At 40.2% G+C, this 18868-nt stretch overlaps 1 protein-coding gene across 1 annotated transcript in view; it reads right to left on the reverse strand.

The window, feature by feature from the left end:
* The window catches only part of CD2AP (CD2 associated protein), a 90568-nt gene that overhangs the window by 55684 nt on the left and 16016 nt on the right, over positions 1 to 18868 (reverse strand). Inside the window, exon 2 of the mRNA XM_061990599.1 lies at positions 9107 to 9267. Within this exon, the coding sequence (XP_061846583.1) occupies positions 9107 to 9267 (161 nt within the window). The remainder of the gene's footprint in view (positions 1 to 9106; positions 9268 to 18868) is intronic.

The raw sequence follows: 18868 nt of genomic DNA on the forward strand, positions 1-18868 counted from the left end.
CCTTGCTTTCTGCTTCCGTTTTCTAAGCAGATAGGCAACAGGGAAAGTGCCCACCATCCTTAGTTTCTAACAGTTTGAAAGCTTTTAACGCCAAGTCCAAATTTCATGAACTCACACATAAACATCAAAATAGTATTTTTAGGAAGGTAAAAGTATCCAAAAAGCTTGTTATGCCTAGAAAATATTTACCACATCTAACTTGGAGATCACCCCATAATATTAGACAGAATCCAGTGTTCAAGGAAGAAAAACATACATTAAAAAATGAATTTAATACTGAACGCACTAAAGTAGAGAAAAGCTAACTTCTTGTGGTGTTTCCTCAGTGACAGCTGCAAACAACACCTGGGGGAACATGTGCCATTGCAAGCTTCCAGACAGGGAATGGTTATCTTTCTTTAGTACTCAGAGAAGAAGTTATAAAAATTATGTGAAAATCAAATGTAAGAATTAAATAAGGAAGGGCAAAAAAGCAGACTGTTTCATGTGGCTAAAGGAATACCTAAGTGCCAGGTGCTGCACTTGGACCACATCAACCTCATGCAGCACTAAAGACTTGGGGCAGAGCGGCTGGAAAGCTGACCAGCAAAAAGGGTGGTGGTGGTGGGGGGATGTTAATTGACAGCTGGCTGAATATGAGCCAGCAGTGTGCCCAGGTGACCACGAGGGCCAATGGCATCCTGGCTTGTATCAGAAATAGTGTGACCAGCAGGACCAGTACAGTGAATGTCCCCCTGTGCTCAGCACTGGTGAGGCTGCACCTCAAATACTGTGTTCAGTTCTGGGCCCTCTCACTACATCTCACTACAAGAAAGACAGTTAGATGCTGGAGTGTGTCCAGAGATGGACAACAAAGCTAGTGAAGGTTCTGGAGAATATGTCTGACAAGGATCAGCTGAAGGAACTGGGAATGTTTGATCTGGAGGAGGCTGAGGGGAGACATGGTCACTCTCTAGCACCTCTCTGAAGGGAGGTTGTATCAGTCAGTCTCTTCTCCCAAATAACAAGTTAAAGGACATGAAGAACTGGCTTCAAGTTGTGTCAGGGGATGTTTAGATTGGACAATAGGAAGCAATTTTTCACCAAGAGGGTTTTTAAGCACTGGAATGGGCTACCCAGGGAGGTGATGCAGTCACCATCCCTAGAGATACTTAAAAGATGCATAGATGAGTTGTTGAAGGATATGTTTTAGTTTAGTAATGTGCTTGGTAGTGTGAGTAGTTGGACTTGACAATCGTAGAGGTCTTTTCTAACCATAATGATTCCATAATTCTGTACTTGTGACCCCTACAGCCTACCCTATGCAACAAAGCTTTACACCCAAACTGAGCACTACTAAGAGTACCAAGAAGTGTGGAGTTACAGAGTAACATCACAAGCCAATAAGCCATTTAAGAAAGCAAGAAGTTCATGTATAATAAATAATCTTGGATAACTCAAATCAGAGAGAATAACTGGCAAATTAAGCACAATTCACAGAAGTCATTAATGATGTACAGTACCTCAACTTCCCTTTGACCAGTACTGCCACTGAAGCAAAATTTACGAGCTCTTTCCATTTTTCCCATGCTCTTGGTAACACAGTATTTTAAAACATGGAATATATATTTTCAAATATTACATATTAAAAAAGGCACCAGTGTCATCTTCATTTTGTATTTATGTTCAGTCAATAAAGACTTAATGATGCTATAGAGTTACAGTGAAAAAACAATTTTCAAATTAAAACATTTTAAAGCATGGATGCTCACCCAGAACAGACAAAAGGCCCCATCATTTCACCAAATTTTCTGTATTAAAATAGTTAACTTTTGAAACAAAGGCATCTGTGACATTTCATATTTATTAGACCATCAAGATGAATAACTCATATAGCCACATAATTTGCTCGCACTGTGTCTTTCTAATCAACATACCTATACTGCCTTGGAATACAGAATAATTTGCACATCTCCAATCAGCAGCAATAAGGCAATAAAATGCCAGTGTGGACATGATGATGACATAAAAAGACAACCTGGCACACAGATGCACACAAGCAGCTGTGCTGGCATAGCTGTGTCAGCAACAGCAGCTCTATGGAGCAAAGTCGCAGACCATGTGCAAACTCAAACCAACCTCAAGACTCTTTTTTTCCCCCCTCTTCATGTCAGGTATAGTCTGCTTATAGACAGAATTCACATAGTCAGGGACCAAATGGTGAATTGACTACAAAAGTCAAAACATTCTGGTTTAAAGAAACATGCTTAATTGTTTCTTCAGGCCAAAACAACTGGCTAGCAAAGACCTGTCTCTTGCTCCACAAGCATGGGAAATACATGCACCATTCTTTCAAACCCCAGACATGTGCTGATGGATGGGAGTAATGGAAGCAGTTCAGACAAACCCACATGGCAACCCCTGATAACTCTCCAGTGGCATTATTTTCTCCAAAACCCAGAAGAAAAATCAGCAAGAAAAATAAGTGGCACCATCATATTGGCAATAAGTCTTAAAGCACCAGCCAGAATGCTCAGCTTCAATCTTTGCCAGCAGACAGAGAGTCACCTTACACTCATCATTTTTCCTAAATTCTCAGTACTGAATCCAAAATCACTTACTATTACTTTCAATCTTGCATGTTATCTTTGTTTCTGAAAAAAAATACGAACTGCCAGCTTTGAAGTAATCATCACCTTCTTACCAGCATTGCTGCCAACTGTCCCTGGGAAGATTACAACACTTCTGAACTTCTCAGCCTCACCTTCCTACACAATCTACTGCAAGAATGATTTCCTCAAAACAATATAATTCCAAGGAAAAAGCTATATAAACTGAAATACCATTTGACTAATACAACTGATAAATTAAATTACTGCATTTTCTCCAAGCTATCTATGATTTACTTGGATGCAAAGAACTCGGTCAGTATACCTAACAGGGAACCAAATCTCAAAATTCTGGAAAAATATATGGTTTTTATTCCATTCCATAAAGACATTTTGTTTACTTCAAACTAGATACATATGGCTTACCTTGTATACTTTGTTTAAAGCTTATAGTTTTTTTAATTAATTTTACTACACTATTAATTGTGCCTAGATTAGAATTAAGAACAACCCAGAGGAGAGTAATGCTGTCTTGCCCCTGATCTCTCTCGAGTCCACAATTACTGTTTAACATTCTGAGTGAGCTCAATTTTCTATTTTTGAAAAGGAATTACAGAAGAGGTTACGCTTGGAGGAGTTTAGACAAAACTTCTCTCACTGGTTCAGCACACTCGGTGATTAACTGCATCCTACCAGCAAGAATATAGGAAGGAGGCAGCAAAGACACAGCCTTAAAGAAGGTAGTTGAGCTGTGCTAATACAAGTTTTGGTCTAGGGGAGCTTTTAAGAGAAAGAAGGGGGCTTGGGTTTTGCTTTATGTGAACAAACGCATAGACCAGGAAGTTGAAGAAGAAATTAATCTCTAAAAACAAGTCACTCTTTTTAAAATAAATTCTTCACACAAGCTGTTCGTAAGTGTCTCTATACACTACCGAAAAGTAGATAAGCTAAAACAAACCCAAGTAATTTTATAACACAAATAACTTTAAAATATAGTGTATGTTTTTTTGTGTTAATTAAAATCTGAACATTATATTGCAATCACAACCTTTAAATATGTGCTGCTGTTCTCAGTTATTAACCTGAAATGTAAAGTCATTTGATGTTAAGAACATATGGAAAATAAAGCAAACTTACCACTTCCAAGGACATATTTGCACGAACACACCCAGCATTACAGGTGGTTTTTTTATTTAGGAGGAGGAAGAAAAATGTCACAGCGAGCAAAGTTCACATGTTAACCTGAAAAGGATCCAGGCTCGGCGCTAAGCTAAGTGAGAGCAGCTGCACACACCTGTGCAGGCATTAAGTTTTCTATGAACCAGCTCTATCCTGGACATATCCTCCAATAAGCAAGTAGCTTAAGTAGGGCATATCCCAAACACACTTGTACAAGCGTCCAGCTTGCTCACTAGAATGCCTCCGAAGCCTACTGGCAAATTTTTCTACCTTAACTAATCAAAGCTACAAATTAATCTGTTTGCTGCTCCTCCCTCATTTGAGTTACTGCCTTGAGCTTATGATCAAACTGGTTTTACTACTGTGAAAAGTCATAATACTCATGATATAGCTAGTTATAAAACTAAGATAGCAATAAGTGAAATAAAACAATGAAGTTCTAAAAAACTTTCAAAAGCAAGCAGATTTCCAGTTTATCAAACCAAAAATCTAAAGGTGTGAGAGATGTGGAAGATCTCCATAAACCTCACACATTCAATCTAACAGCATTGCTGAACTGCTCTCACCCATACTGAAGATTAATGTTTGTGTGTATGTTTTGCACTGTGATGAATTTTAGAAAGGAAAAGCCACTCTCAAAGAAAACAATAAAAGTCTGCTAAGTTTCCACTGCTAATTCCTTTCAGGAATTTATGAAGTTGTTTATTTTAAATTGCCCATACAGGAAGAGTGAGAAAGACAGCAATAACAATGTCAGGAACAAGAATATTTGAACCCCACTAGAAGTGTATATGCACATAGTTCAAACAGGAACTTCCAATCAGGTTTTGTTAATAAAAATTGGAAGGGTATGCACTCCAAAACCCAGCACTGCAACATAGGTAGTATTGAAAAGTGAATTCCAGGAAATTAGCTTCACAAGTAGGCAGTGTAATTGCTTGCACTTTTTTTTTTTAACCTACTTGTTTTCAAACACAGTCACTACAAGCTTCACTGCCAACCCTTTGCTCTGGTTTCAGGAATGTTGTGGACATCCCACCCTCAACTTTTCTCTCAACCTCTACAACACCTCCTGCTCTCTATCCAACACAGTGATACTGTCACACCACTATCTGAGGATATTTTGGAAGCTTTAAGGGTTCCCTTAACTGAATCTGTCTGTTCTCTTTCTTTCAATGCAAACCACAGAAGTGGAAGTCACCTTTCAGGACAAACCATCTGAGATTGCTGGTTAACCTGTCAACTGATGAGCTTGCAGAAAATGACTGGGTCTTAGCTGGCACTAGGAACCAGGCACCACCAAGCTCCGATCCTTCTTCAGGATCTCGGTATCTATGGGCAAAAATTTGGGAAGAAGACAGGAAAAAAAAAAAAAAAAAAAACCAACAAAAAACCAACAAAAAAGTTATAAGGTACCAAACAACAGCACCACATCAGTGTCCACAGGAAGCTTCTGTACATTCCATAAGAGCATTTAAAAAATCATACAGTGCTTAGCTCACCTACTTGTCTGTATGACAGATTAACCCATTTGAAAACAAAATGTTAGCTTTCTTTTCTGCACTTCTGATAGCAAAGACCCATTCACTACTGTTACAAGATACACGAGCCACTACAACTACACACACAATATTTAGAAGACTTGAGAAAAAGAGACATCATCAAAAAGCCACTTCTTGCCCAACTTAAACAAGTTGATAGCCCTTGGTCATACCTCAAACAGAACAAGTACTTGTCAAGACACGTAAAAGAAAGTATGAGAGTGTGTAAAATGTCAGTAAATCCTATGTATTAGCAGAGCCCAGAACGAGGGAACAGAAAGGGACTGATCTGCTTTAGCAGTTATGATACAGTCTAAATCTAGGGCATCCAACACATCCAGGCAGCATGCAGCCATAATCCTCCTGTCAACATTTTGGTTGTCCTTCAAAAAGGCAAGAAGCAGCTGCACACTGCCTGGCAGCCGAGGACAGTCAGCAGCTGCCACCAAGCTAACAAGCTCTTTTCCTGCCCTCAGACAGGATGAAGGGCAAACTAAGAAAACAAGCTAAAAAAACCTAAAACTATCTGGAATTAGCACCTCCTCCTCAATTTTTCTGTAGTTTTCTAATGAAAATCAAAGGCTTCTTTTAGAGAACTCATTTATCTTCTCTAAAAGCATCTAACACTTGGAAAACAAAACACATCCACCTTTACTCAGTTTAACCTGTCATATTTCATATGTTTTTAAAGATTTTATACATGAAGAGGCTAAACAATTCTAGCAGATAACACATACTTTCTGCTTCAAATGTTTATCACCTTCAGATCAGCATAGATTATAATTTATTATTGAATTCTGCATGGAAAGGTTACACCTTGGCCTCAGTTTGATTCTTAACAAGCCAGTTTATATATCACAAAACCAACAAATTTATCTACATAATTAGTTAAGGCCAGATCCCCACCTAATGCATGAAATTACACTCACAACAGTAAGAGCATCCTTTCAGGAAAGAAAAAAATATTCAAGCGCAGTCTTAGAATTTTGCATCCAAACATAAACTTGGTGCACCCTTTGGTCCTCTGCACTCACTTGTGCTCTTTCTGGTTACATTTCTACTGAGATCCACTCCACACACCCAAAATCCCCTTTAGCCCTCCCAGCCGTTTCCTGCTCACTGCATTTTTCAGCCTTTCAGCCTCCCTTCCCTTTCATGTGGGTCATGAGAAGTTAGCAATATTTGCCTGTCTTCAGCACCCTTCTTGCCATTACCTCCCAACCACATTGATACACTTCTCAACTCTACACCGCCTTGCAGGAGCTGTAGAGAGGTTTCTGCTTAGAGCAGTAAGATGCTTTCCCACAGAAAGCTCAGAGGACATAGAGACCACCACCACAACATCTGTGTGGTGATGAGCTACTGGGCACAGCAGTAAATAAATCAATTTCTCACAGGACCTTCCTTGTTCACAAGTCCAAAGTACAACCCTGCTTCAGTTTGTTTTCACCTCCCTCCTGCAGTTCACCCACACCTTGCAGGCATTAACATTCCACCAGGGCCAATCTTGAGCATTTAGTTTTGTTGTTGAGGCTTGGTATTTGCAGTGGCTAGATCACAGTAGTACTTCAGAGCCTACACTCTGAATAGCCTCCTGCAGCAAATGAGAACAGGTAGGGTGTGGAAAAGTAGAAAATCCTCAATTTTTCTACAGCAGCTTTCCCAGAAATAGTCTCTGAAAGTATTACTACCTATAAACTAACTTTTAAAAAGAAACTATAACTGAATTTTCCATGACAAAAACCACAACTTCCATTTATCAAACAATTAATGCTTTCTCATCATCTCATCACTGTACAGCAATCTTCCAGCCTATGCATACTATTTGCAAAGTTCCAAAGGTCAGCCTCATACCTGCACTCAACTCCAGCACCAAGAAGGGAAATTATCCTCTGTTGTCATGAAGCCAAAGAGACCATTTTCTCCCACATGACTTCCTTAATACTCCTCCAGATCTCTAAGCTTTCTATACAGCAGGCTGGCTGTTCCCTGAAATTCAGGATATCCAACCATGCCATCATACACTGAACACCTGTACAGTTAGAAATATCTGGAGCTGAGATGCAAACAGATTTTTCAGGATAGAAATAATTTAAAACAAAGTTTACAACAGACACAGATGGGTAAGAAAACACCCAACAAGTTTAGTATTCAATATGGAAAAAAAGCCACATCCAAGCTCTCTTTGCTGTTCAGTAGAAACATAGTCTTGAGATAAGAATCAGTCATGTCTAATGCTCTCTTCCTATATGGTACTTCAGCACTAAGTCCATCATCAACCCAGTAATCATCATCAAAACATCACTTAGGGTAAAATTACGATTTATAGAGGACTCAAAATACAAAATGGATTTTGAGCTAAACTACAAACAAATATTAGTCAAGTGAAAGGCATTCATACAAACTTTTCCTTGGTAAAAGACCCTCTCTAAAGACAACTGGATTATTCCCATCATTTTGAAACACAGATACTTAGATCCCTCTGCAGTAAATCAAAAAGGAGTAAGAAGAACAGAAAAATTCAAATTTTATGTAAGCAAATGTGAAGAGATATTTATAGTACTGGACATATTTCCCCTTAGCTTTAACAATGTGAAAATATCACAGTAAGATGCATTAGATAATCCTGCTTTGCAAAGAATTAATTTCACTTCAAAAAAAGAGACAGGGATATCTAAATTATCTCTGATTGTACTTTACAGAAGCTGCACTAATGAATCCTTGGAAGTTATTAAAAAGGTTAGAAAGCATAAAGACGCAAAGCGTAACATCCCTGTAATACCTGCATAATTTAGATGAGAAAATATCTGCAGCTCAGTAGACTGAATTTCAGAAGTTACACACTGAATAGCACACCTAGCTGCTTTGCAGACTTTTTACTTGTAAGTATCTAATAAATAGGTGCATACTCAATCTTACATTTAAAAAAAATTCTGAGAAAACAAGAAAAACAGGGAAGATGCAAACAGGAACAATTAAATTAGGACATACAAATAGAATAAAAGCTAAAATAAAAAGTTTGAGAAGCAATATCTCACAGCAGAAGACAAGTATCACAAATCAGATGCACGGCATCAAGTGAGACAGAGATCCCAGAGAAGAGGATCGTATTTAGAAAGATGATGACACAACAGTGCTGCAGTCCAGTGGAGCACTTACTCAACACATTTCCATTTTCCACTTCCAGATATGGGGAGCTTGGTCAGGAAATTAAACAAGCTGAAAGTCAACCTTATTTTGTAATTTCAGGCATGTCCCTTGTACTGTCAAGAAAAAGGCAATGCCAGCAGCAGGGAGTCTAGGGTAGAGCAGGATTGATCATTCAGACAATGTAGCTTAAAACCAGGCTGAAGCACCCATAAAACCACAGCCTAAGGATACAGTTTTTCATTACAGCTGAGCTGACTGAGCTTTGACCCTCCCTGCCCAACTATCTCACGATTTGATGTCTTCTGTAGAGGTAGGTTGGTTGTGAGTTTTCTATAGTTTTAGGTTTTTAATCAGTTCACCTCACTGAAGCAGGTAACCACAGCTAGTGCATCGCAGCAGTGGGAAGGAGACAGAACATGCAGTGCAAGTATATAGACCCAAAGAAACAATTAAGTGAATAAGAATAGCAGAACTTACTCAAATTAAAGAGGCCTTCAAAAGCATACTAAAAAAAATAATCATGTAAAAAGTGTTCCAGTTAAAGAAAAGCTCATCTTGTTACAAATACAGCCAGTGTGTTTTCTAATAATTTCAATAACTAGCCTCCTGTAGGATCACAATAAAACCTAGCCAATGCAAAGAACTCACCTTCACAAAATTGTCAGGGAACATGCCCCTTTTGCCATTTAGTTCCCCTTCTAGCCATCCTTCCTCTTCCAGTTTTTTCACATTCCTGATGACTTCCCCAACTCGGATTGTTAACTCATCATCATGAACTGCATCATAGTCATATTCCACAATATAGTCCACTAAAAAGGAAAAAAAAAAAAAGAAAAAACCCACAGTGAATGCAACTCAGATATGGAAATGCAACTTGAAAACAATGCAGGTACAAAAAAGGCAGACTTAGTGACAAATGTTAAGAACAGTAATGCTCATTTGTGACTTGTGCTCCCAACCATTCTGGATAGGAAAACCATTGGACAGTCAACTATTAAAATAAAGTAAATTTAGTAATATGACACTAGGTGTGTGGTGAGATTACTGGCAGTGGGTTTTTTCCCCTGCCAAGTCCTAACCCAAGATTTACCAATTATGAATCACTGCCCACAGGGCAATAGTTTGTTACTCAATGTCTACATGGGACCAAGGAAGAAGAAAGGTTCAAATTGTGCATGTATAGTACCTTCATGCAATGCTTTGTTAATTCTCATACTTGCATCCGCAAAACACCGATTGCTGCAAACAAAATATTTTTGCAGGTTTGATCCAATAAGTGCAATACAGACACAAGGCTGACAATATCATACATCTTAAATTGTACGAACATGTAAAAAGTAGCCTTGTTCAGATTCATCTGGGTTTGTATGAGTAAGAATAAGCAAGTAAGCTTTAACTTTGATCTAATTAAGTTTACTCACAGGATCACAGCAATGTATTTACATACTTGTCCATGTGTTGCACAAGATCCATGAGAGTTGTTTGCTGACAACTAAAGGCTCGCTTGGCAATAAAGACTCATTTGTTCATCAAGAAATTGTGTTTACGCTTGAAGTTTCCACAAACCTGCTGCAGTCAAATAATCTACCCTCTCACACAAATCCAGTCAGGATGCTCAGGCACTACAAAACATAACACTGAAATCTTCCTCTCCTCTGCAGATCACAACAAATACACACAAAGATGATGGTACAACAGAGTTAAAAGACAGAAATTCTGAATTGCTAGCAAAGTTTTATTTTCCCAGGCTACTCATTAGTCTATCACTGCATAATAATATCCAACAATTAATTCACAAATTAAGAAATCAGATGGAAGAAAGTATGATTGCTCGGTATTGAACTTACAGCTCTATTAAAATCAAAATGTAATTCTGATCTATGGACAGCTTTGATCAAAAGTGCTGCTGCATGCATGTTGCAATACAGAAGTATATATATATAGTATATATATAAGGTGAAGTTAGAAAATTGGTGGTAAAAAACAGAAACTACACGATGGTGTCATCAATATAAGGAAAAGATAGAATGATCTGTCTGGCAAACTACTTCCTGAATGTACCCCTTACCAAAGGAATCAGTCAAATATAAGCAGGAAGACTTAGTTTTGATTTTTTCCTTTACGAAAGAGAATATTTTCTTCATTATGAACAGAAGTTTTCACCAGAGTTATCTGCTCCTAATATACTATAACTCCTAATGTCCACTTTTTGTACCCTATAATTTTTGCCAAACATATTCTCTAAATTTGCTTCAAATCATCCTATTTCCCATTACTGACAGCAGCAAGCAGGCAGTAGTTTTCCTTGCTTCTGCACTGAATTCTCTTTTGAATGGCTGACATGAAATATTGCCCAACAGATAGGAAATTCTGGGAGCCACAGATCATAAAGACAATGGTCATTCATCACCTACAGTCTAGAAATAAAAATTTCCCTTGTCCTATCATTGGACATCACTGAGAACAGCTTATCTCCGTCCTCCTGACACCCTTCCTTTATGTGTTTGTAAATATTAATGAGGTCACCCCTCAATCTCCTCTTATCCACACTTAAAGAACCCCAGCTCCCTCAGTCTTTCATCATAAGGGAGATGCTCCACTCCATCATCTTTGTGGCCCTGTACTGAACTGTCTCCAGTAGCTCTCTGTCCTTCTTGAACTGAGAGCCTCAGAACTGGACATAATATTCCAGATGCAGTCTCATAAGGGCAGAGTAGAGGGGGAGGAGAATCTCTCTCGACTTACTGTCCACAGCCCTTCTAATACATCCCATATATTCTATTTCAATATACACACTATAGGACAGTCTTATGAAGTTAAATACGGGAAATCAGAATACAGTGTCAGTCATATAAGTGCTTAAAGTATTGCAGATTATGACTCAAATAGCCAAACACCTGGTCCTTTCTCGACAGAAGTAGTAGGAAACCAAACCCACGCCATGTCAATATGAACTAATTATTTCAAAAGCTTCCTTATTTCCTTGAGGGAGCATTTCTCTATTTGTGCTTGAAATGCACACCATGTTCATTTTAGTCACCTTTCCAGACTGCAGTACACAGATTTGGTCATGCCAACAACCAAAGGATGATCTCATGAGCTTCCCCATCAGAACAAGGGGTAATGGGATGAAGCTGGAACACAAAAAGTTCCACTTAAACAGGAGAAAAAGCTATTTTATGTGAAAGTGAGGGAGCTCTGGAACAGGCTGTCCAGAGGGGTTGTGGAGTCTCCTTCCTTGGAGGGCTTCAAGAGCCGCCTGGACATATTCCTATGCAACCTGATCTAGGTGACCCTGCTTCTGCAGGGGGGTTGGACTAGACGATCTCTAAAGGTCCCTTCCAACCCCTATCATTTTATGATTCTATGATTATCCATGCATTTCTGTGGTCTAAAGACAGCAGTAAACAAACATCAGCTTTTTATGTTTGAAATGTAGGTGCTGAATTTCCTCTTGTATTAGTCAGTGACATTTGATAGCACACCCTCTCTCTCATGGATACATGTATAGAACTTGTCTCGTGAAATGGAAGCATCACAGGGAATGGCAAGATAGTTTCATCCCATACTTTGGGTTTTTTTTTCCTTGTGATGACACACCACTGCGCCAAACCCAGGACACACAGAAACAGCAAGAAGTGACACATCTCGCTACTGAGATAAATTTTTGCATCTCAATATTGGCAAGTAACACTAGATCAACTGTTCAGGTATTCTGGACTACATTGTGATGGGCAAGAAATCATTCCACTACTGAATAAGCCTCTGAAAAGTCTTCAAATATAATATCCAGGCAAAAACAGTGTCAGGTGACATTTTTAAGGAATCACTTTAACTAGGAACATGTCAATTCGCAGATCATACTTCTGAACACTTCAAGTTCTTACTTAAGTGCTTTACTCAAGGACAGATGTGATACTAAAGTCAGTCAGAAGTTGGACTGCAGTAATATAAACTGATCGAAACTTTCAAAAACTATGAAGTCTCAACTGGTAGAAGATGCAGGAGAACACCACCTATCTCAATTCCCCTCTGCTTTTTACACAGATTTCTCAATTTCAAATGCAAATAAAATAAATTATCTGTAGCTTAAAAGTCCATAATGATCAAGTCTCGGGTGAAAAATGTCTTCTCAAGCTTGAGCTTGACGTGTAAAAACTGTGACGTACTGTGCTTTTCTTACACATTCAGCTGGACCAAAGTTCACATGAGAGGGAGACAACATTCTCCTGTTTTCACAGGTAGCATGGGCCACCACCACAAAGTATCTCCTACACTGTATACAAAGATGTCTTTATCCTAGATCTCTAACAAGTAAGTGACTATCTTGCTTTGGCAGGAGTTCAAATATAAACATAAGACATCACCTGCTTCCAACCAAAGAAAGTGGAAAGGAAACAAAAATATGACAAACCAAATCAGAGTCAAGTTGATTCAGGGTATTACAGAAAATTAATTACAATATACTCTAAGAACGACCAGGATAGATTTAGAAAAACAGGACTACATTCAGTGCCCTTACAACACTCAAGTGGTCGGGAGCTCTGTTCAGTGAAGCAGCTGAACCAGTCCCACCCAAGAGTACCAAGGTGGTCACAGTGGTACTCAGCAAAGATAGTGGACACTGGCTCCCATAACATCCTCATACACAGACTGATGGAGTACAGCTCAGATGACTGTGAAGTGAAACAGACTGAAAAGTGTCCAAAATGGCAGGCTCAAAGTGTGATCAATGACACACAGTCCAGCTACACAGGTCACCCGTGGCGTGCCCCAGGGAGTCAACACTGAGTTGTTCAGTACATTTATTAGTGACTTGGGTGATGGGACTGAAGGTACCTTCTGGAAGTCTGTAGATGACATAAAACTGGAAGGAGTGGCAGATAGATCAGATGAATCTGCTGTAATTCAGAGGGACCTCGATAGGTTTAGGAAATGGGCCAAGAGGAACCTCCTGAAGTTCAAAAAAAAATGTCAAGTCCTGTCCCTAGGGAGAAATGACCCCATGCACCAGTATAGGATAGTATCAGCTTGTCTAGAAAGCAGCTTGACAGAGGAGGACTTGGTGGACACCACGCTGACATGAAGCAGCAACACACCTTTGTAGTCAAGAAGGCCATCAGCATCTTGGGCTGTGTAGTGGTTTGACCTTGACTGGATGCCAGGTGCCCACCATACCACTCTATCACCCCTCTCCTCAGCAAGCCAGGGAGGGAAGAAAATAAGATGGAAGTCTCATGGGTTGAGATAAATGCAGTTTAATAAGGAAATAGCAAAGCCATGCACATGAGAAGCAAAGCAAAGCAAATAAAGCTGTTACTCTCTACTTTCCATCAGCAGCGATGTCTGGCCACTTCCCAAGAAACAGGGCTGTGGTACACGTAACAGTTGCTTTGGAAGACAAAAGCGAATCACAAATGCCTCTCCATTCCTGCTCCTCTCCTCAAGTTTATATTGCTGTGTTGATGTCATATGCTATGGAATATCTCCTTGGTCAGCCTGGGTCAGCTGTCCTAGCCATAGCCCCTCCCAGGATCTTGCCCACCCATAGCTACTGGTGAAGGTGGGGGAAGGAACACTGGAGGGACAGTCCTGATGCTGCCCAAGCAGTAGCCAAAACATTGATGATGCTATCAATACACATTTCTAGCTACCAACAGAAGGCACAGCACTACAAGGGCTGCTGTGGAAAATCACTACCCCCCCCAGACCCAATACAGGCTGCATTAGGATTGTTGCCAGCAGGTCAAGAGAAGTGATCCTCTCCCTTTGCTCAGCACTGGTGAGCTGGCTCCTGTTCTGGGTTCCTCAGTACAAGGCAGACATGAATGTGCTGGAGTTAGTCCAACGGGCCACAGAGACAACTAGGAACTGGAGTATGTTCATATAAGGAGAGGCTGAAAGAGTTGGGAGCAGGCTCAGGTAGATCTTATTGATGAGGGTGCAGAGAAGACTGAGTGGTACCTCCTGAAAGCATGAGAAGTGAAGAGAACAAACTGAAACAGAACAAAATGGTTTAAACACACACATATACACACACATGCACACATATATACACACACTGCAAGAGTGATCTAACAATGGAACAGTTTGTCCTGAGGAGCTGTGGAGTCTCCTTACAGATGCTCAAAACCCCAGTGGACATGGTCCTGCTGTCACCAAGCCATGATAGCTTTCGAATATCATTGGAGAACTTCCCAGACAGTGCTTTTTGAAAGTTTTGACCCATTTTCGGGGGCACAAGCTCGATTAAATCAACAATAGCAAGTAAAAAAACATTGACTGGACATCTTTGGGAGAAAGACAGCTAAAGTAGGCTTTATCTGAGCAGTCTGTTCAGCTCTCAGTTTTGAGTACAACGATAATCTGACAAATGAAACAATAAAACAGACCAAACATGTCAAAGCCAGTCAGTCCTATCAATTTACAGATTACGTTGCTCCCCATGGGAAAGATGAAAAATATCCTAACTAATAACACTGTCTCTTCAACAAAACAGCTCACACTCTTAGCCAACATAGCAACACTCCCTGCACAAGGCATTCAGTCACTGTTGGCACAGGTGGACTCTCCACTTCTCCAAAACTTACATAACCAGCTCTTCTGCCAACCACATGTCAGTGTCAAAGCAGAAGGCAAGCCTCCTAATACACATGGCTTCATAACACCCATCTTCATTCATTTTAAATAAAGGAAGTCTTCAGCTACTCAGACTATTTCCTGAAGTTGGCTATTACAGATAACTAAGGGCCTGTGGGAGCCCTACAAAAAAAAATACAGAAATAAATCAAGGAAAAGAGTGGAAAATATACTGAAATTACGGCACGCCTGTGTCTTGAAATAACTGGGTGTCAGACATGTGTTCAGCAAAGTGCCCAACTTCACATTCTGGATATTTTGTTTAGGATATTACAATACTGACACAGGATCCAGTGACCTTTTTGTGGTAGCCAGAAAAAGACATAAACCAGATATAAAATAAATCCCACAAAAAATACATCTAATAGCTTGTAAAATGGAGGGGGAGGGGGAAACATTCATGGGATAACTGAAATCCTTGTATATAACTCTCAAGCTATTCAGGAAGTCTTGCTGAAAGTTAATGAAGATCTGGAGGGACAGAGTCCAACATCAAGCAGAAAAGAGGAGACTGAGAAGCATGCCATACTCTATGTAAAGGTCTCCTCAGGCAGGTTTTAGGTCAGTTAAGCTTCGAAGTCATTTACTAGAACATGAGTCTTGCAGAGTTGTTTGGCCTCCAGAAGCATCTTGCCAGCAGAATTGTAGTTACACTAGAAATTGAGATTTTGCTTTTTCAATTTATCACAACAGACAGTTGTCATATATGCGAAAGAGACCTTATTAGCACTGTTATTTGCACTTGTACATTTATCATAGAACACCAAAGTTTACCTTCCTATAAAACCAAGCTTACATGTTTTTTCTTTACTATGAATACATGCATACAGAGTTACCTTTGGTACTTAGTTCTACAGCAGTCTGCAAGCTTACAATAGAGACAAAAGACAACAAAAGACACAAACTTATTCTTTTAACTATCATACTTCTCATAGAATTATTTTAGTTGGAAAAGACTTTTAACCACTTTAACCTTTAACCTCACACTATGAAGCCCACCACTAAACCATGTCCCTCAGCACCTCAGCTATGTGGCTTTTCAGTATCTCCAGGGATGGGGACTCCACCACCTCCATGGGCAGCCTGGGCCAGTGTCTGTAACAACCCTCTCAGGGAGAATGTTCTTCATAATGTCCAATTTAAACCTCCCCTGGTACAATTTGAGCCTATTTCTGCTAGTCCTATCACTCATTACTTGGGAGAAGAGAATGACCTCCACTTCGCTACAACCTCCCTTCAGGGAGTTGCTACAGAGTGACCATGTCTCTCCTCAGCCCTCACTTCTCCAGGCTGAATATCCCCAGCTTTCTCAGCCACTCCCCATCAGATTTGTTCTTCAAATCCTTCACTAGCTCTGGTGCCCATCTGTGGACAAGCTCCAGCATCTCAATGTTCTTGTGGGCCCAGTGAACACAGTATTCAAGGTGTGTCCTCATCAGTGCCTAGTACAGGGGGACAATCACTGCCCTTGTCCTGCTGGTCACATCTATTTATGATACAAGCCAGGATGCCATTGGCCTTCTCAGCCACCTGGGCACACTGCTGGCTCATGTTCAGATACTATGGACCAACACCTCCAAGTCTTTTTGCTACAGACAGTTTTTCAGCCACTCTGTCCCAAGTCTGTAGTGTTGCCTGAGGCTGTTGTGGCCCATGTGCAGGATCCAGCACTTGGCCTTGAGCCTCATAAAACTGTCCTCAGCCCATTGCTCCAGTCTGTCCAAGACCGTTTGACGAGCCTTCCTGTTCTCAAGCAGATCTACACTCCCACTCAGCTTGGTTTTATCTGCAAACTAACTAAGGGTACACTCAACCTCCTCGTCCAGATCACTGATAAAGACATTAAACAGGAAAAGCCCCAACACTGAGCCCTGGGGAACACCACTGCTGACCAGTCAACAACTGGATTTAACTCCATTCCCCACCACTCTCTTGGCCCAGCCATCAGCCAGTTTTCCGCCCAACAAAGAATGTCCTCATCCAAGCTATGGGCAGCTAGTTTGTTAGGTTTTCTTTGCCACTATCCCAAAATCAGGTGTTGGACTGAAGGAGAAAGCCCCTTCCAATTGCTTTCCCCCAGAAACATTCTCCTAATTTGTCACATAGGAGTTCCAGCTGTTTGAATAGTAATACCATAGTATACTTTTGGCCACTGAAGACAGACCTTAACACTGCAAAAGTAGCTCAGGTGTTTAAATGCTGACTATGAAAACACTTCCGTAAATGTTAAATATAAGTAGTGATTGTAAGAACAGGATTTTTTCCACTTCGACACCACATAATTCCCTGTTACTCTAACCTGACCCACTAATTGAAATCCCATATACTCAAATAGAGAGACCTGGTAGACTCCCCGTTGCCCTTAAAATTCTAGCTCCTCTTTCCAAAGCTGCATGAGTTTTATTCTGTGAAGCTCTCCTGGTAAAACACATACACAAAGTAAGCACCAGGGTTTGGCAACCAAAGAGAAAATTCTCCTGGCCAAGAGTCTCTGCTGCTCTGCAGCCAGGCTTCTTCTGTGACTCACTCTCCCACTTACACAACTCATAATGACCATAACAAGCAGTTGCCCAAATATCAAAGTATTGTTTAGAAGTACAGATGTGGGTTTGGTCTTCCTCACACAAAGTAGGTAATGGCCTCATATTTCCCACTATTGGGGAAATCATTTTGACCACTGGTCTTGTGCACACAGGTACTTCCCTGCCTTTCATGCCCCTGTAGCCACTGGCAGGAGAAGCAGTCTGAACCTTGGACAGATGGAAATGTACAGTATTTCCTGCTTCCCTTCTCATGATACCCAATCCAGCTACATCACCAGTGGAAAGTGGAAAACATCCACAGTTGTATTTCCAAGACATCTTAACCCAAGGATGCTGTGATCCCATTCTCTCTTCTGAGTGCATTCACATGATCCCTTCCTCCTCCTCTGCACTTACATTAGTAATTATTTATACTAATGCTAAATCAGATAAAGAAAACAGCCTGAGAGAAAATTTATCTAGTGCCAAATTTCTGCAAGTTTATCTCCTAAGATGGCTCACTGTAAAGTCAGAGATGCAAGACTGTATCAAATCCAACTTAGATCAAATCATTGTTACAACCCAGACCAGGAGCACATTTCTCAGCAAAGCGCCAAACCATACACATTTATTATGCTTCACACTACAGTGTGGAACAGTATCACAGCAAGTAATCTGGATTTCACTTCACTGAAACTAAATCCAAGACATGCAGCCCAAGAGTAGTTTTGATGCGTGATAATTTTGAATAAGTATTAGAAGTCCAATGGATGAGACTAGAACTACAACCATAGAAAACTGTCCAAAACATGCAATATGAATGTCAGGGCCCTAACACCAGCAGTTTACCCCAACAATCCACTCCTTCTGCCCCTCACCACTTGCTGCTTTGCACACAGCCAAAAATCGCCATGAAACCACAATTTAATGTAATGTATAAACAGTATGAGGCTTCTGGATTCCAGTCAATTCTGATGGTAGGGATGCATTTCCAAGCTATTAAGAAACTGAACAAGTAAAGAGTATTTTTAACTGAGATCACACCATCTACACAAGTTTTACAGTACAGTTCACCACAGCCTTCAATAAGCCAGTAGTTTTAAGTCACACGAAGCAGAACACTTAACTGAGCTGAGCCATACAGAACCATCACATTTATGCTCCACGTGACGGACTTGCAAAACAGTTGCATCACGAGGACTCCTAAAAGTGTTAAGCATCACAATTAGTATGTTCTACCTTCCTAGCA

Source organism: Colius striatus, chromosome 2 (genome assembly GCF_028858725.1).
Source record: "Colius striatus isolate bColStr4 chromosome 2, bColStr4.1.hap1, whole genome shotgun sequence".
In the NCBI taxonomy this organism is placed as follows: Eukaryota; Metazoa; Chordata; class Aves; order Coliiformes; family Coliidae; genus Colius; species Colius striatus.